Genomic DNA, 23,317 nt, shown 5'->3' on the forward strand with positions numbered 1-23,317 from the left:
AACTCATTAATAAAGCTTAAGACGCAAACCCTAACTTCTCATACCTGGAAAGGCGTTAAAAGGGACTTTGGCAGCCAAGCGTGAAAAACACAGCAACTCAAGGAACGAATGAAGGAGATGGAGTAGAAATCGACTTTGAGCTAGCTTGAAGATGGCAGAATCCTAAACCCTAGCAGAGTTTTCTGTGAGAGGAAAGGAGAAGTGACGGCTGAATCTGTGAGAGAGTGAGAGTAGAAACATTAGTGCAACTTCGGACCAGCTTTATCCTTTAGGCCAGTTCTTTGGCCCATCAGATTTGGGACAACCTTTTTATTAAAGGTTATAAAAAAGAATAGATTGTGAGTATAAAATGTACATATATACATGGATGACCGGAAGCTTCTTACTTCACCTACACATACTTCTTGCATTTTCATGTAAAAGAACTCATCTAGCATTTACTGAATTATATAATGACTTTCGGATTATATGGTGTTGAAGAAGTTAATTATTATGGATTGTATAATATGAAATTCATATGAATTATTGACAATTTAAAAGTTAATTATTTTTAACTAGAGTTAATAATATGGAACGGATCATACAAGAGTCGGATCACAAACTCACGGAAGAAATGCAGATGAGACCGAATATTTTAATTCACTCGTTCGTTTAAGCCGTTCTTAGTAACTCATATTCTACACACGGAACAATTACAAGTTGACTGGTTCATATAACTCACATTAATTTAAATTCCTAAAATTTAACAACAACTACTACACAATATAATCTATTCATAATTAAATTATTTATGCATCAAATCTATAAAATTTAACTTCCAATTTCGTCTTTCTTTCCTTATTTGATCAAATTAAAAGTCAATTTTGTTTTCAATAAACTTACTTAAAAATCATAAATTATAAAATTATAAATGTTACTTATTTTAAGAAATAAACTTATAAAATTTATGATTCATACTAATTTAACTAAATAAAAATAAAAATTTTAAAATTACACACCCTAATATTGTACACAATAATTAATTTTTATTCGGACTATGAACTGACTTTCAAATCCACAAGTTTAATGTTACGAGAGATAGACTAAAATAATTAGTTCATATTTATTACGAGGAACAATTTCTTTTAAGAGGCCAAAATGGAACACGTTGATTCCACCTGTGTTTCTAACTTCTAAATTCTACAATTTTAAAATAATTTTTACTAAATTATGTAATTTGAAAATTAAAAATACCTTTGAAATTATGCAATAAAAACTTAGAAATTATGTGATATGAAAGCTCCTGATTATGAAATTTGTGATTTCTAAATTATACAATAGTCAAAAATTGACTGTGCAATCCTGAAATTTTATGAATTGTAACAACGTCTGAAAGTCACTTGTAAACCGATAATAAAAAATGCTTCAAAATTATATAATTCGCAAAAATTACTGATTACATAATCTGACATTTTGTCTTCGAGCATAATAAAAAGAGTCATTTTAGCTTCCTAAGTGTGTAAACTGATAATAAAAAATACTTCTAAATTGGATAATTCGCAAAAATGACTGATTACATAATGTGACATTTTGTCTTCGGATTGCATGATAAAAAAATGGATATTTTTTTTATATGAGACGTTGGAAAAATGATATGAAGGTGCAAAAAGAAACTCCTCATGTTAGCTTGTGTATTAAAATAATGGGTGATAGTTTTTTTGTTCGTAAAAAATAATGAATGATATTTTAATAGGTAAATTAAAATTTCATATTTTTTAAAATAAAGAGACGAAGATTTAACAACTAAAATTATAAAACCAAAAGTATTTAATAATATGTAATACCAGAAGAACAACAAGGAACAAAGCTAGATCAAAAATTTCAACTAAAACAAAATTGTTTGTAGAAAATAAAGGTACCACACGCGAAAGAATGCATATAAAATCGTGGTGACATTAGTAATCTCTGCATTATCTATACTTAAAATGATTAAGAAACACTAATTTTACAATTAGAGATGAAGAAAATATATTATTTGTGTGAACAATAATATATAAATTGCAGAAAAATCAACAACAGCCATCCATGACTTTCCACACATAAAATTTTTACAAAAATATAAAGAATTTGCGATCATTATCTTCAATCATGATTTTTTTTTCCTTTATGAGTTCTTTAACTTATTTTTTTCTCTTTTTCAAAAAACATTTCCACCATAGTTCTCTTCTATTCTATGTAGGAGGTGATGGCAATGCTGATCTTATTTTATTTTAATGTATAATTAGGGAATGCAATTGTGAGAAGGGGATCTGTTAGACACGTGACGTGTATCATCGTCAAGTGCAACACTCATTATTATAAATTTAATTTAAATCAGGATAATTATGTTTTTAGTCTGAATTTTGACAAAAAAAATTAAAATTTATCTTTATTTTATATGTTTTTGTCTTTAAATTTTAAAAATAAATGAGTATAATTTTTTTAACTCAATTACATTAAAGTTTTTTGAAATGTCAAACGCATTCTTGAACTGATATTAAACTAGGAATGTGTGAAACAATATAAACAACTCTCATACTAAATTTTACACATAAAAAAAATGACGTAATTGAGTTAAAATAACTATATTCATTTTTAAAGTTTAGGATTAAAATGTATCAAAATTTTAGATATAAACAAATTCTAATTTTAGATCAAAGTTCGAAAAAACATTAATTACTTTCAAATTATTTAACAAATTTATAACATCGGTAGATTTATATTTGATTTAAAGATACAAAAGTATTTATAGAAAAAAATAGACAAATTTATTTAATTACTTCAAATTTAATTATCACTTTGATGAACTTTAAACTCCATATGTTTTTCAGACATTTGTGAAGTATAATTAGTAGAGTAGATGGATTGTTTTGTTAACTTGTAAATCACCCTGAAAAACAGATCAAAGAAGGAGCGAGAGCGGGCACGATGGTCCCACGCATCACATTCCCTTCCTAAATCAACGGCTAGAAACGCAGGATCGGACATAGCCAGTTCAACCATCCAGATTCGCGATTCTCTATTACATTATTTCACACTTGAAAATAAAAACGTGAAAAAAGGGCGTCATTTCCTCGCCACACCCTGCTTCGTGAAGCGTAGTGAATCAAGATCTCTCTATCTCTCTGAAATCGAAAATGAGCAAGGGACCGGGTCTCTTCACCGATATCGGCAAAAAAGCCAAAGGTGAACGAACATGCTCTCTAACATTCTTCGTTATTCGTTCCTCCTCATCGCTTTTATCGATCCAACAAAAATTAAACTAAGCAGTTTTGGTTTGTTATTGCTTGTAGATCTTTTGACTAAGGACTACACCTCCGATAGGAAACTCACCGTTTCATCCTACAGCAGCGCCGGAGTTGTAAGCTCTTCGAACTTCCATTATAAATAATCTATAGTTTGTATGAGTACGATTTTTCATCAATTACATTTTGTATGTGAGGTATTGTGGTCAAGATATAGTGCGATGCTATACTCGAAAATTAATCTATTCGCACTACAAGGTTGCCGATGAGCCGTGCTCGTTCCTTAAAATCCTTGATTACTTGTTGTATTGACTTTTTTTTTTGTTAAGAATCGTTTATCTCCAGTTCGCTTATTTTAATCTATATTTTAATCGATTCCGCATTACATTGTCAGTACGGGAAGTTAATCGTATTGTGTAGATAAATTCTTCCCTGCAAAATTAAAATTAATAAAAGGAAATCGAGGATGTTGGATGCGCGGTCACTTGTTATAGTTAAAATTGTTCTGTCTGAATCTGTTTGGTGCGTTCTATTCATTTTGTGAGTTTGTTTATTTTTTCTTACTCATAATCCGTGTTAGGAATAGAACTGTAAGTTGAAAGTTCCAAAAGTTGAGTGGTATGTATGAAAATCAAGACCCATAAAATTAAGCCTTAAGGTTTTATGTTGAATGTGATGTCAAGTGTTTTATATCCAATCTGACTTATGAGTTCCAATAAACTATTATTTGATCAAGTAATTTTTACAGAAAACAATCTTTATCCCATTGTAGCATCATTATTTTATCAGAATCCTAACTATTGGATGGCGAATGGGGAGTAGGACAGTATGAACAATACTTGGAGAAAAAAAAAAAAAAAAAGAGATTGTATGTGTAGGGCTTACTGGACTGTATGATAAACTCTGATATAGAAAAGCGAGAGACTCGTGATAAGCAGTGAAACAGTGATATTAGAAAAGGGAGAGACTCATGTGATAAACAGTTAAACAGTGATATTAGAAAAGGGGGAGACTCACAGTCTCGTAAGAATATTGTTGAGGCTACAACTGACTATTTATACAGACTAACGAATGTGCTAACAGAGTTACAGATCTCTAACTAACTGATATAACAGTATCATAGGTATCTAACTAACTAATGGGAGTGGGAAGGTTGATTGATACTTGTGTGATAGATGACACGTACGTTTGTGCAGAAGAGTTTTGATGTCATCTAGCATAAGTTGGATGCAAATATAATGATGCAAGAAGTAGTATTATGGGTTTGGAATCATATGTAAGTGAAATTTGGATCCAGGTCTTAAAAGCTATTTTAAAAGGGGAAATTCTTGACAGTCCTTGATTGCTGATAAAAATTATCTTGCTGTTTATGCTAGTTTTTTTGTACCCAGGTTCAGAATTCTGATATATTGTATTAAAGCTGATGAATTGTTTTTTTACAAGTAGACATAATGACCAGCGTTTTTAGATATCTACTAGGGGATACGGAACATAAATTATCAAAACAAGTAGCGCACCTTTTGGTATAAAGTATCCAGTGACTGGATGGTGCATGAAAGAGGTCATAAAAGAAAGGTTGATAGTTGGGGGTAGGGGTTTTGAGAAATTGTCTGATGGTTGAAATTTGATTTCTGATGTCTAAGAGATTGAAAGCATATGAAACTAAATGATCGATTACTTGGGTGAATGTGAAAGTAAGGTGATATCTGAATAGACTGATAGAGGATGAAGATTCAATGTCCTGTAACCCAGTAAGATAATGTAAGATTGACATGGGGGTACCGATGATCTTCTTACTTATAGATCCTTTGGAATTTTGTTTAGCCTGTTGCAAACTGCATGGCCGCTTTAAATTTTTGTCTTGCTGCTGTAGTTTTTGTTATCATAGTCGCCTTTCTAATGCTATGTTTGTGCAACGGCGCACATGGCTACCTGCTAGGAGCAATAGATGCGTAGTGTTCAATTCAATTTGACTTCTTACTTTTTCTTCCTTCAGGCCCTCACTTCAACTGCTGTGAAGAAAGGAGGACTCTCGACTGGGGATGTGGCAGCACTGTACAAGTATAAGAACACTATTATTGATGTTAAACTTGACACGGCATCAATTGTGGGTTACTTTGTCTTTTAAGGTTACTATTGAGTATGCTCTTGAGTAAATCATCTTGTTAATTTGCTCCCTTTTTTTTCCCAGATCTCCACAACCCTCACATTCACTGACATTATTCCGTCCACCAAGACCATTGCTTCATTTAAGCTGCCTGATTATAATTCTGGCAAGGTATAGAAACTTGCTTCTTCTGGATGGGAAATTTGACTAACTGCTGGGCATCGTTTCTAAAAATTTATCTGATTTGTTTTTGACAGCTAGAGGTTCAATACTTCCATGACCATGCTACCTTGACAACCGCTGTTGCCTTGAATCAATCCCCTCTCATTGATGTTTCTGCTACCGTTGGTACCCCAAGCATTGCTGTCGGTGGTGAGGCGGGCTATGACACTACATCTGGTCGTTTTACAAAATACACTGCTGGGATTAGTGTGTCGAAAGCAGATTCATCTGCTTCAATAATCATGTAAGCTGCTTTTACCTAAAAAAATTGTTTTCCAAACATCTAGCAATGTAATCATGTTGTATGTAAGCGTAACAAATTGATATTTCAGTGGTGACAAGGGTGACAGCATTAAAGCCTCATACGTCCATCATCTGGACCTATTGAAGAAGAGTGCTGCTGTCGCAGAGATCACTAGAAAGTTCTCCACAAATGAGAACATTCTTACAGTGGGAGGGTCTTTTGCTGTTGACCCTCTGACACAGGTAAAAGCAAGGCTCAACAATCAAGGACATCTTGGCGCCCTCTTGCAGCATGAGATCATACCAAAATCAGTGTTGACTATTTCTGGTGAGATTGACACCAAGGCCCTGGATAAAAAACCCAAGTTTGGATTGGGAGTTGCCCTCAAACCGTGAGTTTTTGTTCATTTTTAGAAAAGTGATCGGAGTTACAAACTTCATTCAATTTTTTGGTGGCCCTTGAAAGGAGGGAAAATAATTAGCTCCACAGATGAGCATTTCTAGGCTCTTCATGAATGGATAAAAATCTTATAATTCGAATCCTCGAGTGTCTTTTGTTTCCCATTTTTTTTATTGAACTATCTGTTTTTCCTCCAACATTGTGGTAGGCATTACAAGATCTATAGGTCATGTTGTCTTGGAGGATTTTTATCGAGTATGCTTTTCTTAATTATACTTTCAATTTGTCCCTTGGATAATTTCCATACCCTACAATATTGTTAATCTTTCAGTGAAGGGAAGAGAAGGGGAAAGAAAAATGGTCACCTTTTTTGGTCCAGGTATAAAGTGTACGAGAGGAGAAATATAATATATTGTTGTGCTCCATAAATATTAATGGAGAGGGTGAGTTGAAAGACTAGGATAATTTAGTTGGTACAATCTAAAAATTACAAACGACTTTCGTCTTCCAAAAATAAGATGACATTATTTTATGGTTCTCAATTTGTCTCTCGTCGTCCAAAAATGATATCTAAATGGGATAGAGTTAATTTTTTTTTTCTTTTAATGAAATGGTGGATTGACAAAAACATATTAAATGTATCATTTTGTCAAAGCAGATAATTGTCTGTACCAAAAGTTTTATCTAATTTGGGCCTAGACATGTATACAATGTAATAGATTTTTTTTTTCTTTTTTATGTTTTGAATATCATTACGAAAAAAAAATATTATTTCGTATATTATATATGTCAAGTTTCTCAAATGATAAAGGGGGGTAGTATGAATTCGTCAAGTGGCTTTAACTTTAAAAACAACTCAGTGAGTTTTTGTGATGTCATAAATTTATTTAAGTAAATTACACTCATTTCATTAATATCTTTTTCGTTTAAGAATATTCATTATTTTCTTGATGTTTTTATTAATCTTTTTAGTAAAAATACCATTATATTTTCCACACGAAAGAATTATTGTATAATTTTTATCTCATTACTCAACAATTTAATCCATTCAACATTATTCTTTGTACAAGTAAACATCCTAAACTTTAATTTGTCTTAATTGATCATTAAATTTGATCTCATTTAAAAATAAACACCTAAAACTTCAATTTTGTTCCAATCATTCCTTAAATTTTATTTAAACATATAGAATTTTTATTTTACTGCAGTCCTTAAAACATAATTTTCTATAATTTTTTTAACAGGTTTAATAATTTACATTACATGCCAGCAATTTATGCAATCTTTATCTTCATTTTCAATCCAATTTTTTGTTTATTGAAATTTAATTAAAATAAGAATTTAAAAATTATAAAAGAACATTTTTAATAATTTAACATTTATATTTCTTTACTACTACACATATTAGAATAAGACTACTAATAGAAATATATCCACCTAATTCTTAATTCTTTTTAAAATAAATTAGTACTTGTATTTTTGCATTTTCTTATCTTTCATAGAAATTTGAGTTTAACGAAATAAAATTAATTTCAAATCAGTCATCTCCCTTCTTTCTTTCCTTTTCTTATATTTTTTGTCTTCTTCCTCTCATACATGAACAGTCAATTTTCAGTTACTTGAAAAATTGTAAAGCATATATCATTTGCACTACGTGAGCACAACGGCCAATGGCCTTTAGGAATTAGCCCAATAGAAAATGCCAAATTTCATATTCTCTTCCTTTAAAATTTTGCGAATTTGAATCAAATACATTGAAGAAGCAACTTCCAACATCCATAACCAGAATTTGAAAACCATACTTAAATGTTAGGAATTATCGTATGAAAATGTACAAATGAAGGCCATAAAAGCCGCACACCATATAAACATGAGCGTTAATTTTACATCGTGAATTAATACGAATAATTCAATTTACCTCTATGTTGATATAAAGATTACTATGATTTGTTCTCATTTCAAACATCGCATTAAACAAACATTTAGATTGGAAATTCCTTATTTCTATTAGATTGTCTGCCTCAACAGGCCAAACGAGCATCTCCTGCCTACAATTTACATTCTACTTTATAAAAATAAGTTGTATAAATATTGGAGAAAATGCAACCATAGAAAATTAAAGTAAAAATGGTTATCGAGAACCAGTAGTCTGCATGCAATCTTCATGTATAGGGCCATCGAAACAGAAAATTGACCTAAAAATTTCATACCCACCATATTTGCACATGGCAGAGCATCTCCCAATTTCATTTAAGTTTGGCTATATATTATAAGAAAAGAAATACTCCACTCATGTCAGAGAAGAAATACTCACTCAAACACTCTGAAACTGACTTTTATCTCTCCTCTGAAGAGAATCGACCAGAACCCCCGACCTATAAAATGTATCATCATCCCTGTCCTCCCCTGTTATAGACAAAATCCTAACAGATTCCAGAAAAGAAACAATATTTTCATACAACTGACATGGAAGATTAAAGAGTATAGTGAGTAGCCAAAGAATAATGAAGTCAAAGCAACTGACATTGTCAAAACATGTACTGTGATGTCAGATATCGAGGCACCACTGCATACAATTGTATGAACCTTTAAATTCACCTTTGCATGATTTTAGAAAATTGATTGAAGGCTAAATGCATTTTAATAACGTGCATTGTGGAATCTCCATAATACTACAATTAATTGAATGCAACTATCTGTATCACAGTCCACCAGAAAAGTGAAAGCTTGACTAAGGTTCCTCCTACAAACGTTCTTGCAAAACACATTTTGCACTATGAAAGTAACTGTGCAAGCAACGGGACCAAAACAATATACTACAGGCTAAAAATAGTTCACCATCACAAACTGTATGACTCAAGCACCTTAGTAATGAAACCAGAAATAATTTAAAAGTTTTCTGTATAATTTTTCCTAATTGGAAGCAACTGTTAGAAAGTGCATTAGAGTTAATGCAATCACACTCCCATCTCAAATATTCAGCCATATTTTAACGAAGCACTCGGCCCCTGAAACCTATTCAGTCCATAAAGATCGAGCAACAGTGTGAAGATCAAAAAGTTAACGCAGTTTAAGTGATAAACGCAATAAATACCAGCAGTAATAATGTCAAACATTTGATTAAAATAAACAAAAGAGAAAGGTCTGAGAACAACTGAACTCTTTAGATCCAAAACGCAAGACCCTCAAACTACCAAAACCGCAGATAAAACACGACACTAATAATCGAAACCAAGTTCCAATAACAACAATAAAAAGATCCAGCAATCGAAAAAGTATATCGAAAAAAAAAAAATCGAAAACTAATCAACAGTCTGCATGATATCCTCAGGAGCAAACTTTGTACCCTTTTCCTTGTCGGCGGCGGCGCGGCCCTTAGCCTTGCGATCGAGCAAGGATTTACGGTCCTTGTCCATTCGCAACTTCGTCACCACGACCTTCGAAGGGTGAATGCCGACGTTGACGGTGGAGCCGTTCACCTTCTCGCGAGTGATTCGCTCAATGTGGATAACCCACTTGCGGCGATAGACCTGCACCACCTTGCCCTCGCGACCCTTGTAGGTTCCCCTAACCACTTGCACCTCGTCGTCCTTCCGAACCGGAATGGAACGCACGTTGTATTTCGACCGGAGATCGGTTGAGAGCGGCGCGCTCATCAGCACGCGTCGGACGCTCGACGGCGCCGTGAAATGGGCCTTGCGGCTCTTGCGCCGGCTAGAGGAAACCCTAGGATTGAACTTCATTTTCTTCTCTCCTTCTGTGACGGCAATGCGAATGAAAGGGGAGAGTGTATAAGAAAAAATGAGATTTAGGGTTTACTCTTTAATCATTAAAATGTTATTTTTATTTTCATTCTTTGTGATGGATCAGACCCACTTTTTAAGGTCCAAGCTAGCCCAATTGTATTGGGCCTGTCGGATCAGTTTTGCTGGCAGTTATTTTTTTTAATTAAATTACCTTTTGGTCCCTCTATTTGTCATAAAATTTCATTCGGTCCTCACATTTTTTGTTGTCTCAATTTGATCTTCATTTTTTTAAAAATGATTCAATTTGGTCTTCACCGTTAACTTTGACCAAACGGTGTTAAAGTCAATGCCACATCTCAATTTCTGATTTTTTTGAATTTTTTTAATATATTTTGAATTTTTTAAATTTTTTTTGACACGTGTCATTTCATTGTTGTGTCACGTGTCAAAGTGACTCAATTTGTTCCTATATTTGTTTTTAGTTTCAATTTAGTCCCAATTTTTGTAAAAATAAGCAATATTGTCTTTCCTTAAATTGAGACTCAATTTAATCTTTGTATACAACTTATGATGATATTTTTAATAAAATTGACATTTTTATTAAATATTTATAGAAATATTTTTAAATAATTTTTTTTAGTTTTATTATTAAACAAAGTTAAACCCCAAACTTAATTTTAAAAATTAACAACTTTGTCATCATATAAAGGCATCAAGTGTATCATATTATACAAACTTGGTAAAGATTAAAAATCAAATAACTTGTCACGCATAAATTTAGGAACTAAATTTTAAGTTCAAAACAAAATCAAAGTCTAATGTTTTGTGTAGAATTTAAAGTTAATTTAAAATATTTATAGAAATATTTAATAAAAACGTTAATTTTAGTAAGACTGTGAAGTGACATGTGTCAAAAAGAAAAAAAATTTAAAAAAAAATAAAAATAAGAAAAAATCACAAATTGACATGTGGCGTTGATTTTAACACCGTCTGGTCAAAGTTAACAATGAGGACCAAATTGAGTCATTTTTAAGAAAATGAAGACAACGAAAAACGTGAGGAACAAAATGAAATTTCATGATAAATAGAAAGACCAAAAGGGTAATTTAACCTTTTTTTTACACAAAAAAAAAAAATCTTTGAAAAAATATATAAATGATAAGAACTGTCGTTTAAAATGTATTTTATTTTCAGAAATATTTTTACTAAAATTTTTATTTTAAAAATTAAAATTAAATTACTTAATTATATTTTAATGGTTATAAAATTTGAAAGTGAAAATTAATAATTAAAACAGAAGTTATGAGTAAGGACAAAATATTTAGCACAAATCATGTGATAGATAACATGGTAAGTTACAAATAAGATTATAAGTTTATTTACTTTTAAAATAATCATTTAAAATTTGTAAAAAAAATGTCATTAAGCGATGTTGTATAAAATGCATCTTATCATTTTTATTTAAAAACGTTTATTTTAGCTTTAAACAATATCATCTGGTTACAATTATATTATTTTAATTATTTTTGTTATTATTGTCTAAACTGGTAACACAATTAATTTTATTTAATAAATAATTTTGTATTTTATTTACAATGAATTTAACGTTTTATACCGTTATAAAAATACCATTATTATTCAATAAATTTTCTATTAAATTATAATAAATGCATAAATACTCTTTAAAGATAAGCACATGTTATCCCCTTTCACTGCACCCAATAATGAATATAGGGAAAAAAGTCAAAATGTTGATATTATAATACTGCATGTATAATTAAAAGCACATTTAATATTAAAGTTTTAAAAAAACTGGACTGGATATTTTAAATTTTACTAGTAAATAAGTTTATAACTGTATGCAGTTTGGGAATGATATATTAGTAAGAATAACACTAAATATACTATTTTTAAAAGGAAAATAATTTAAAATGAGACATATATAATTTTTTGAAGTTTAATTATTTCTATTAAAAAAATATCGTTTCATTTTACAAAAATAAACACCAAAACAAAATTAAATCAATTATTTAGAAAGATAGAACAATCACATCTAATAAAACATAATTGAAGTTCCATAATTTTATATTTTCTTAATATATAATGATATTTTATTTAAAATTACAAAATAAAATAATTTTATCTCCAATTAATACTAAAAGCTTAATTTAAAAATATGCAAATATTAAATATTAAATATCTTATATAAATTCAATCCTTAAAATTACTCAAGTTTACCAAATATTCTTATTAAATAGTTTTTTATTTTTTACATGAAAATATATAAAAAATAACAATGCAAAATAATAAATATATTATTTAATTTCAAATAAAATGAAATATACCAAAATTTAATTTAAAATAAAAATAAAATAAATACTAAAGAAAATGTCTTCAATAAAAATTCATACAAAATATTTAAATTTTTATGAGAATATAAAAACAAAGTTGAAATAAAGAAAAACAATTAAAGTAGAGAGTTATGAATAATCGCTCGCAGCATTAATAACGTCCCAGACCATGTTGATGATTTGGCATAAACTCCATGGAAATACCAGTGCAGCATTAAGACAGTGTTGAAACCTCTGTGTGTGGTTTCATTGAACAAAAACAAAAAACAAAAAACACAACACACAGAGAGATGAGGGCTTTGAAGCAGTTTGAGACTATTGAGACCATCTACGAGGAAGAACACTCTTTCTCTTCTCCTTCACCCTCCTCCTCCTCTTCTCCTCCTTCATCACTCCACCCCATAGTCAATGCTTGGTTCTTACCATTTCTCTCCCATCTCTGTTACACTTTTCTCATACTTCGTTTTCTTCTCTTAAATTAAATTATCCATGCTTTCAGGTCTCTCCACTACACCTCTGAACCCAACGTCTTGATACTTGTTCAAGGAACCTGCTTTCGTTTGCACCAGGTTTGTTCATCGTCTTTTTCCACCATTTTCTATTCTTTTTCGTCAAAATTGTTTGCAAATACAATAAATGACATATAGTGATCAATGTCTCATATATTCTGGTATATACCTTAAAAATTGGTTGTTCTGTTTTTTCTGACTTTAATTAGGATCGTATGATATCACAAAGTTCATACCTGAAACAGCGCCTCATGGGAGTTTCTAACGTAACAATCTCCCCGCCGTTAAACATAACGGCGGAGACTTTCGCCACGGTAGCTGATTTCTGTTACACCCACAAAATCCACTTAACGCCGAGCAACATTGCTGCGATAAAAGTGGCGGCGGAGTTGCTGGGTATGACTGAAGGAGAGAATCTATGCGAGGTGACAGAATCATACTTTGAGAGAGTTATTGGCGTTGATGCATCGTTGGTTATTCGTTCGTGCGTGACTATGCTTCCCGAAGCCGAAACGACAGCGTCGCTTGTCAGCAGGTGCATTGAAGCGATGATCTGGAACGGCGACGTTTCGTTTTTGGACGATGTCATTGAGATGCCCTCTCAAGATTTTCAAATGGTTGCCTCTTACTTGAACAAACGGTTGCCCAACCACGACGCTCTATACAAGATTATTGATTTTTATCTTAAGGTACGCCACGTGTCATCATCTCATGCCATAGATGGACCCCTCTTAATATTACTGAGAACTGTGACATCTGATTTTTTTTAGTAGAATACAAATTTGACTGTGTGCATTTAATATATAATTTATTAGTAAAATTAATTTTGGATGAATCACATTAAATGTTAGGCTGATTTAAAAAAAAAATAAAAAATATTTTTTGACTACTAAATTTCGATAATTTTTTGTATTGATCTTGTTATTTTTTAAGTAATTTTTCATTTTCTTTTATTTTTAATATTTTAAAACCGTTTAAAAAAGGACGGTTATTAAAATTTAATAGGCAATTGCCTTTACAAAATACATAAGGATACCTTTTTTTGACTTGTATGCATTAATGTTTAATATTGTATTATTAATGGCTTATTTAATGCAGTTTAATAAAAGGATTAAAATCAATATAAATAAATTAAAATATGAATTTGGTTTTCATCACTAAAAATAATCATCAAAATTCTATTATTTGTAAATTATTTTAACTAAATAAATACTCTGTCAAAAGCTTGAATGTGATTTTTATTATTAGAATGTTGATATGACTGATTATATAATTTTAGAGAACACTTTATTCATTATTGACTTCGAAATATAATAGATAATAGATATCTATTTATTATTTATCAAGGTAATCGTCCCTATCATTTTAGCCAGCAAGGACAATGATTTTTAGCCTTATTTTCCTAAACATTTAAATATCCTTTATTATTATTTTGATTATATCTTAAAATAAATATTTTGTAATAACTAAATAATTATTATATTTTTATTTTAATATTTTTTGTGAACACTTTAGTTGCAAAAAATTCAAATAATTAATTTTAGTTCCTATGAAATGGATAAAATTAGTTTTTCTTACTATAAAATGTTTTCTATTTTATTTCATCCAAAGTATGAATATAGTATTTTTGTTCCATAAATTTTGTTGAAAGATAGACAAATAGTACTGTTTTTTTGTTTTAAGGAGCAATCTTTTAAAAGAAAAAAACATCAAAAATACACTCTATTATCAGTTATTGTTTTATATAGTAACTTCACTTTCCCTTCAACATAAGTATTAACAAATATGATATCACAATATTAAGAATTTTTTTTAACATCTTCCAAAATCTCATGTTATTATATCATCGCTATAATAATATTTTACTTTGTAATTTTTATGTTTTTTTTCTTTTTTTCTTATTTCTTTCATTGAGTGTTTTTATAATGGTTAGAATATTTTGGGTGTTGAAATAGTATGGTTGATGGAGAGAGAGATTGGTGTATTTGAGTGACAATAATCTTTTAACATTGGTGAAGGAAATCAAGTGTGACAAATTAAGAGAAGAACAACAAATAGATATATGCAACAATCTAGATTGTTCTAAGCTCTCACATCACATCCTAGTTGAATGTATCCAAAATCCGCGAATGTCACTCAAATTCATAATGGGAGCGATACTCATGGAGCATCTCAAAACTCGTGATTCCCTCGTTGCAGCAACTACCACTATTACCCATAAAACAGAACGAACATCATTGAGGCAAATTCTTCAACAAGACACTACTCCTTACCACACAACAAATATAGAAGAGGTCATGGATTCCACCTACTATCGTATTCAGAGCCTTGAGAAAGAACTAATTGATATGAAGAACCATCTTCAACATCATCATGACTTCATGAATGGGAATAAAAATAATAATGTGTTGAACCAAGAACGTTCGATGAGTTTTCATTTTGAACCACCAGAGGATAGTAAAATACAAAGGGGAGGAAGAGGGTCCATTTCGTCCTCAAGTTTTATGCTTGATAACAGAATAACGAAGAAACATAACAAGTTGGAGATGTTTGTTGCAAACAAAACCTCATTAGAGATTACTAGGTTTTTCCCCTACAAATTCATAAATAGTCTCAAAAATGCATTTGGATGTCGAATTCAACGACAAACTAAAAGGAGTTAGAAATTGGAGAAATTAGTCTACTCATTAGTGTGGAGATCATCAATAACTATGACATGGAGTATAAAACTATGTATGACCGGTGAATATTCAACATAATTATATATATATATATATATATATATATATATATATATTGTTTCTTCATAAATATATATTTTTTTGGCTCTTTATCTCATTATTGTGTAAAATGTCCGAAATGTCCATTTCGTGGGATTAGTAACCATAGTTTTTTGTTATCAATACCAATTGTGTTAAAAAGTGGAATTTAAACTTAACTCAACGTTATAAAATTGACCTGTAAGATTAAGGTTTACATCCACTTGTATGTTGTAAATTGATATTTTCTCTAATCAATGTAAGACTTCTAACACTCCCTCTCTAATAAGACAGTTTTATGGGGTTGAGTTAGGGTTAAAATTTATTATTTATTGTAGTGTCAAAAAATGTGTCACTGTTTAACATGATATCTCATTTTTCTATAAATATTTAATTAATAAACAAATTGAAAAACATTTGTTATAAGTTAAATTTCTTACTTTATTAGTATATAATTTTGTAAATTAATCTTTTTTATTTTTTCTTCAAATTATTTAGAAAAGATATTAATCCAATGATAATGCAAATATGATTTTTATATGCTGATTATAGCAGAAAAAAGTCCATTACCCTTAAATACCAAGATTTCTTTAAAAAAAAATCAATGGATGTTGTTGACAAAGAATAAGATGGCGCTGCAATATAGGAAGCACTGAAGCAGTGACCAACATTAGCAGTGCACACCGTCTCCACTTAAATCATAATTATTGATTTAACACAATCGTTGGTGCTAAGTTTGCTATCAATTCATTATTTCCTTAAAGATAAAAGGATATACCATTGGTTTGGCCACATCAGAATCCATACCAAACGAGTAATGACAAATCACAATATTCTCAGTTTTATCACAAATCAAAACTCTTTTTCTTATGCACTTCTCTGTCTCTAATTGGTAGTATTAAAGAAAAGCAATAATTGAGAGCAAGTAGTTACCATACAGGTTACGAAAGTTCTTTAGAAAAAAAAATTAAAGAAATACCATATATTTTCTAATTTTAATAAAGGTTTAAATACCTTTTTTTCGTCTTTATTTTCGTAGTGTTTGTTGTGGATGATTCTCATTCTGACAGGATGTTTAAAATAATCTTTATTTTCGCAATTCGTGTTTTATTTTGTTATTTTCTGTGGACTGATTAAACCAGTAACGGAACACTGTAGAGGTAGTACCGTTTGTATTATGTTGCATTGAAGTGTGTCAAGACAAGGACCATCCGCATCGAACACTACGAAAATAAGGACGAAAAAGGTAATTAATCCTTTAATAAATATCAATAAATATAAATTAATGAAATATCAATTACAATGATATAACTAAAAGTAATAATCAATATTGTCTTAAAAAACATAAAAAATAACAATGAAATAAAATTGTTTTAAAAAAATACATACCTAAAATTGGGATTATTTTAACGTGTTTAGGCACAGCACAACAATTGGACACAAAAGTTGAACATCATTATTAAGACCAACAACAAATGCTTGGGTTGTGACTACTGACGTGGCAGCACACATTACTTTTGAATATCCGATGCACCCTACGTAGTTCAGCTCCGGCCACTACCACATGATGTGTCTTCCCTTCGCTTCTGCTTCAGTTGTCTGAAACCACAACACTCACTCATTGGCATAAATTTTGTCGACTATATAAATTTCACTGCTCCAGCAAATTTCTTCTACTAACTCCATATATCACATTTCACAGGGAAATCTACCTTCGCAAGGTACTTCCAGTTTCTTAAGGATCTTTACGAACTAGCAAATTTGTGTGTATGTTATTTGATTTAATCACTGCTAGTGTATTCTATGTTTTCGGCTCTAGCTTTAACACAGTCTTCATTTTTAATTTTCTTTTCTGTTGGTAGAGATGATCAGCGTTGTACAAGCACTGTACCCGCCGTGTACTTGCAGAATGTTGCAGATCGTCGAATGCGGACATTCGGCGGAGAAGTTAGGGTTCACAAGATTCTGTGGAATCGAAGCCATTGGATTAAGCCGTAATCGTAAAAGTTTGTTGAAGCCGATTCTGGCAAAGGAAGATAATGGCGCGTCTCGGATCGAGGACGGACATCAAGTGAAGAAGCCGAATGGCCTGGCACCTTTGGCTAATCACTCTGCTGCATTAATCGGTACTATCTCTATTTTCAGATTCTATCAAGATCTTGAATCTGTTTTTTTAAATGCTCTATTTTTTTATTACATTATTCTTGTTATTTTCTGTTGTTTGTCAATGGAATCTGAGATTACGTTTTTAATCATTATTCGTAGATATCACTGTGCAAAATGGTCACATCATCACATGTTCAACGTCATATACTATTTTCTGATTTGTCGTCCTTTGTCTGCCACATAAAATTCTTCAGTAAAATTTTATTTATCCACCCGATAATGCTTTAAAAGGCTAATATGGCACGAATTAAAGGATCAAGGTGTGATAATTTTTGGTTTGAAGATGATCTGGTTTATAATGTAAGAGAATATTTTGACGATATTTGTGTTGTGTGTAAGTTTCTCTTGGGCTAAACGGCAAAGTTAAAATCTGGGCAAGTTCACCAATATTTTTTAGTTGTAAAACATAAAGAGAGTAAGTGGTTATTGGAAGATGGAGAACAAAAACTTCAGAGTGATTGATTTGTCAGGGACATCTGATCCTTGGTGAAACCTGAGCATAGATCAGGGAAAATTTAAGGTTACGAAGGTGATTGTCCAGATGAACATAATTTGGTTGAGAAAAAAAGAATTGTTTCTGTTCACTGCAAATTTTGGAAACCGGAAATCTCATGGACTTCATCAAAAAGCTGTTTAAGCTTTATAAATGCTGTTTACGAGGCTTTGACAACATATTTGTAAGAAAAAACTGAACTTTTTAATATCTACTACTAGTTCTAAGCAAAGCAATATGTGGCTATAATTAAAAAATAATAATTGAAATATTTAACCTGTTTATTATCTATCTAGGTAAAAATCTCAGCGAAAAGTCTAGTATTGGGAATTCGATGAACATTTTGTGGCACGAATGTCCTATCCAGAAACTTGATAGAGAGCATCTTCTTCAGCAAAAGGGCTGCGTCATTTGGTTAACGGGTCTCAGTGGTTCAGGTTTGTGAAATTTTAAATATACAGTGATCGTTTCTGAAACCTCGCTTTAGTTTATTGTTGTTAAGCTGAAATAAGCGCACAATTGCGAGTAATGGAGTCCTATCCTCCTTTTATCATTCTTAAATGCATCCTAGATTCCAACGTGTTCTGATTGCTCGTGTTTGATTTTATTTTTGATACGACGTTCATTGTTTCGATACACGCACAGGCAGAAACATTGAATATTTAATTTTACATACGTAACATTCTCTGTCACTTCCTATGGTACAATCTGAACTTCTATTAAAGCACAGTTAATCACTTGGACTCATAAGAATGAAATAATGAAGAGAAGCCAGTCAATTCAAATTATTTCTTCGCATATGAATGCTTTAAATAACAGTCAGGTCTTTTATGAATCAAAGTTTCACGTTCTTTCCAAATAAAATTGTCTCTGTCTGCTGTAGAATATACACTTATAGTGAACCAGGAAAATGAAAGCAATTGTCTTTAGTTTCTTTACATTATAAGGATATCCCCTGACCTTTTATTCTTCAATTCTAGACAGTGGATATCATCACCCTCACTGTCTCTGCTTAGTTTGACTCTTAAGAGACATTGATTTCAGGAAAAAGCACTCTGGCATGTTTTTTGAGTAGAAGCTTGCACTCCAGAGGAAAGTTGACTTATATCCTTGATGGGGACAATATGAGACATGGTCTAAACCGTGATCTTAGTTTTAGAGCAGAAGATCGTTCAGAGAACATACGAAGGATTGGTTAGTTACTGCAGAAGAACATATATACATACACACAAAATGTTATTTTTAGTATTATAACAAAATGACAAATAAATTTCAGGTGAGGTTGCCAAACTCTTGGCAGATGCAGGTCTTATTTGTATCGCTAGTTTAATATCACCCTACCGAAAGGATAGGGATGCTTGTCGAGCTTTATTGCCAAATGGAAATTTTATCGAGGTACTTATTGCGAAGTGCCAACCTATATGATACTTGTTTCACATTTACTAAGTGCTAACAATGGTGAACATTCTGAATCTGTGAATCTGTTATCATCAAACAAGACAGGAGATTCATTAATTCCTTTGCAAAGTTTACAATTCTCATTACCCATGTTGCAGGTTTTCATAGACGTGCCACTAGAGGTGTGTGAAGCAAGGGATCCGAAGGGACTCTACAAGCTAGCTCGAGCTGGAAAGATCAAAGGTATCTTGGTTTAATATTTTAATAGGTATCTTCTTGGACTATTGGTTATGTTATGTGTAATAGTCATGTATGTACTGGTATTTGTTATTTAACTATACCAGCTTCACCAGGTTATCTGCTATGATTGGTCTTCTTTCTATTTTTATTGTTGATCGAATTTGTATTAGTCTTGAGTTATTATTTCCGAAATTTTCAGGTTTCACGGGGATAGACGATCCGTATGAACCACCGTCCAGCTGTGAGGTGGGTATTTATTGCTCAACTTGTGTTGCACTAGCGTTAGATTAACACATAGTGATTGGTGTTGTGAAAGAAGAACAATACGAATAAATCTAGCATGCTAAATTTACTTAGTCATAAAATTTTATCCAACTTTGAGATGTCAAAATAAATTAGACCCTGCTTTCCCTCTGAAACTTAAGCAGAAGTTTTGTCAAATTGATTACACTTTCTCATTCTCTTGCAGATAGTTTTACAACAACAAGGAAGTGAATGTACGTCACTGGGTGATATGACAAAAATAGTAATATCGTACTTGGATAAAAATGGATACCTCCGAGCCTGACATTACCTGAATGGGGTTTGTCTTCTTCCCTGTTTCTTGTCGTAGGTATTAATGTATGTAACACAGTGTGAGGCACAAAAAATCTGCTAATTCCAGCAGCAAGGAAATCATCGTTTCCTTCTCATTTGCTTCTATCTGGTAGCAAGGCCCATGAAAAATTGTTATTCACAACTCCATTGTATTCGACTTCATTATGTAGGTGGAAGTAGTTGAGGTAGACATATGAGTAAAGTGTTGGTGCTGATTGGTATTGGGGTGTAGGGAAAAGGAAGTAAGAAGTTAACGTATATATTCCTTTAGCATATTTTTCATTGAATGTGTACTTAGTAAGGTGGTAAATGCTCCGTATCCTACCGTCCAATAAATATTCACCTCGTATTTTTATTTATATTTGTATGAGTTATATGGGTATTCATATATTTTCTTTAATATCCAACGGATATTTAAAAAAAGAAATATTTAATATTTAATAACAAATTTTAGTGATAAATTCAAATAAAAATATAATGCATAATATTTATAAATTTCAAATAAAATGCATATAATTTATTTAAATAATGTTGAATGATAATTTACAAATAAATGATTTATTTTTAAATCAATCGATACAAAATAACTCATTTAAATCAATATGTTAATATTTAAAAATCATTTTTTTTAATTTTTTAATTTAAATTAGAGTATATCGGATATAGATATTCACAAATACGAATACTATGATACCTGTATCCGTTTCGTCAATATGCAGGTATACAAAATACTCATACATAACCTGCGGATATTAATTTTCAATATCTATTTATTACTCATTGCGAGTTTTTTCACGTGCTAATATTTTCATACTTCCAACCAAGTATCATCTCAAACTACAAAATCTCAGTTGGCAGACCCAAAAAATAATCAGAATATATATGTGAAAAAATATTAGAAATATTTAACCAAGAAAACTTAAAGAATTAAAGTCTCATTCTCTAATAATCTATGTTAATTTATAATGTAAAGGTGGGAACACGAAACATTTGTAATAAATAATTAGCATTTTTATAATTGCTAACGCATATATATATATATATATATATATATATATATATATATATATATATATATATATATTTGAGTGTATAAATTAAGCTCATGATAAGGTATCATGTTATTGTCAAGTCAAACAATAATTTATTCAAATTCAAAAGAGTAAGGACTATTTTATAATTATACAATGCAAATTTTGAATTGAATAAAAAATAAATATTATATTATATTACTTAAAAGTATAAAAAATTATACATCATATAAAATTATTTATTTTTCTTTTATTTAAAATATTTTATCTTTTTAAAATATAAAATATTTTACTTTTGACAAATTCTTATAATTTTTAGAAATTTTCTTAGATAATTTAATGATGAAATGTAAATGAGTGATTGATGATAAATTACATGCAATTTTCGATTGAATCGATAATCCAAATAACATAAATAAATTAATAAAATAATGAAAAATGAACAAAGATTTGCATTAACAATGCAAGTTTGAGAGGTAACTTACCTTGTAGAAATTTTTAGAAACAATTGTCATTAATAATTATAGTAAAGTTACACATACTCTTCAATTTAAAATATATTAGCCTTCTTTTTATTTGTTAGTCACTAATAATTTTCGTGTTACAATTAATAGATAAGTTAAAATGAGTTAGAATCGTGAGTTAATTTGATTTATTATGTGTTTGAGTTAAATTAACTTATTTTTTTTTTATTATGGAAGAGAGAACGGATTAAACTTACTTAACTCATTGATTATGCGGGTTCGAGTCAAATTGAGCTCACTTAACCTACAGTCCACTTATTTTGTAAAAAAAAAAATTCTTTTTGAACAAAAGAAAAAGAAACATTGATTTCTTTGTATTTATCTGCATTTTATATATTTGAGATCCTACAAATTTTAATACTCGAAAAAAGATAAAATTGTTTATATCCTACAAATTTAAATATGCAAAAATAATTAAAAAAATATTTTGTATTTTTATGTCAGTTAGTGAGTTAAACAACTGAACCTATCAACTTCTGATGGGTTGAGTCGGATTGTAAAACTTTTAACTTATCAAAAAGTGAACTAGTTTTGACTTACTTATTTTTAGCTCAATCAGTAATGAAAATCAATAAACGATTAACTTTGACATATAATTGAAAATTTATTTAATCATATATAATTATGTAAGAATATTATATAGTCGATATAAAATAAGTAAAATAATCGATGTCCACAACATTCAACAAATATTTATTTAAACATTCAATTATTTTAGTTAACTTACTTTATATGTTTTTCTTAATTGTTATAATTATGTTTATGAAAAAGAAAATGGTAAAAATTTTGTTTAAGTGTTTATAATTTTAAATATTTAGTTTTTTTTTTAAAGTAAACATATCAAAGTATTATGTAAATATTATGAATAATAAATTTATATATTTGAAAAAAACATCTTATTTTAGAATGTTATAAAAGGATAGACAAACGGTAATTTAAATTAGAATAAAATAACACACTACTAGTAATGTTTAAAATCAGTCGCAGTAAAACGTGATTTAAGTTTAAAGAGAAGAATATAGTCATAATATTAATTTAAGTCTATAAGAATTGCGTAAGATTTTAAAATCAATGTCGCGTTCGTAAGTTTTATTTAAAAATTAGAATAACAATAATAGTATAAAATGCGAATTAATAAGAAGGTAAAGAAAACCACTCTATTTTTACAAGAAAGTTACTCACCGAAACAAGAAATTCTGGCACGATTTTTCTAAATAAACAACTTTGATGATAAATTTTATTTTATAAAATAGCGGGACCCGTTTCAT

At 30.2% G+C, this 23,317-nt stretch overlaps 4 protein-coding genes across 5 annotated transcripts; 3 read left to right on the plus strand and 1 right to left on the minus strand.

Moving 5' to 3' along the window:
* The first annotated feature begins 3,039 nt into the window (after positions 1-3,039).
* LOC114166206 (mitochondrial outer membrane protein porin 2) lies at positions 3,040-6,541 on the plus strand. Its single transcript, XM_028050901.1, has 6 exons — positions 3,040-3,204; positions 3,312-3,379; positions 5,260-5,370; positions 5,455-5,541; positions 5,628-5,836; positions 5,925-6,541. Exons 1-6 carry the CDS (start codon positions 3,156-3,158, stop codon positions 6,229-6,231), a joined length of 831 nt encoding a protein of 276 aa, XP_027906702.1. The 5' UTR covers positions 3,040-3,155; the 3' UTR covers positions 6,232-6,541.
* Positions 6,542-9,326: 2,785 nt separating this feature from the next.
* On the minus strand, positions 9,327-10,080 carry LOC114167625 (60S ribosomal protein L26-1). Its single transcript, XM_028052739.1, has one exon. It carries the CDS (start codon positions 9,976-9,978, stop codon positions 9,538-9,540), a length of 441 nt encoding a protein of 146 aa, XP_027908540.1. The 5' UTR covers positions 9,979-10,080; the 3' UTR covers positions 9,327-9,537.
* A 2,466-nt stretch (positions 10,081-12,546) lies between these two features.
* LOC114166340 (BTB/POZ domain-containing protein At3g49900-like) lies at positions 12,547-15,579 on the plus strand. The gene is made up of 4 exons (XM_028051058.1): positions 12,547-12,747; positions 12,832-12,901; positions 13,051-13,530; positions 14,860-15,579. The coding sequence occupies exons 1-4, from the start codon at positions 12,623-12,625 to the stop codon at positions 15,502-15,504; spliced, it is 1,320 nt and encodes a 439-aa protein (XP_027906859.1). The 5' UTR covers positions 12,547-12,622; the 3' UTR covers positions 15,505-15,579.
* A 1,463-nt stretch (positions 15,580-17,042) lies between these two features.
* On the plus strand, positions 17,043-20,855 carry LOC114169333 (adenylyl-sulfate kinase 3-like). 2 transcript variants are annotated; one of them, XM_028054450.1, is made up of 8 exons: positions 17,043-17,321; positions 17,463-17,726; positions 18,556-18,696; positions 19,304-19,453; positions 19,536-19,654; positions 19,816-19,900; positions 20,097-20,143; positions 20,367-20,855. In XM_028054450.1, exons 2-8 carry the CDS (start codon positions 17,465-17,467, stop codon positions 20,463-20,465), a joined length of 903 nt encoding a protein of 300 aa, XP_027910251.1. In that variant the 5' UTR covers positions 17,043-17,321; positions 17,463-17,464; the 3' UTR covers positions 20,466-20,855. The 2 variants fall into 2 exon arrangements, with proteins under 2 accessions (XP_027910251.1, XP_027910259.1); XM_028054458.1 differs by lacking the exon at positions 17,043-17,321 and adding an exon at positions 17,346-17,367.
* Positions 20,856-23,317: the final 2,462 nt, after the last annotated feature.

Source organism: Vigna unguiculata, chromosome 2 (genome assembly GCF_004118075.2).
Source record: "Vigna unguiculata cultivar IT97K-499-35 chromosome 2, ASM411807v1, whole genome shotgun sequence".
In the NCBI taxonomy this organism is placed as follows: domain Eukaryota; kingdom Viridiplantae; phylum Streptophyta; class Magnoliopsida; order Fabales; family Fabaceae; genus Vigna; species Vigna unguiculata.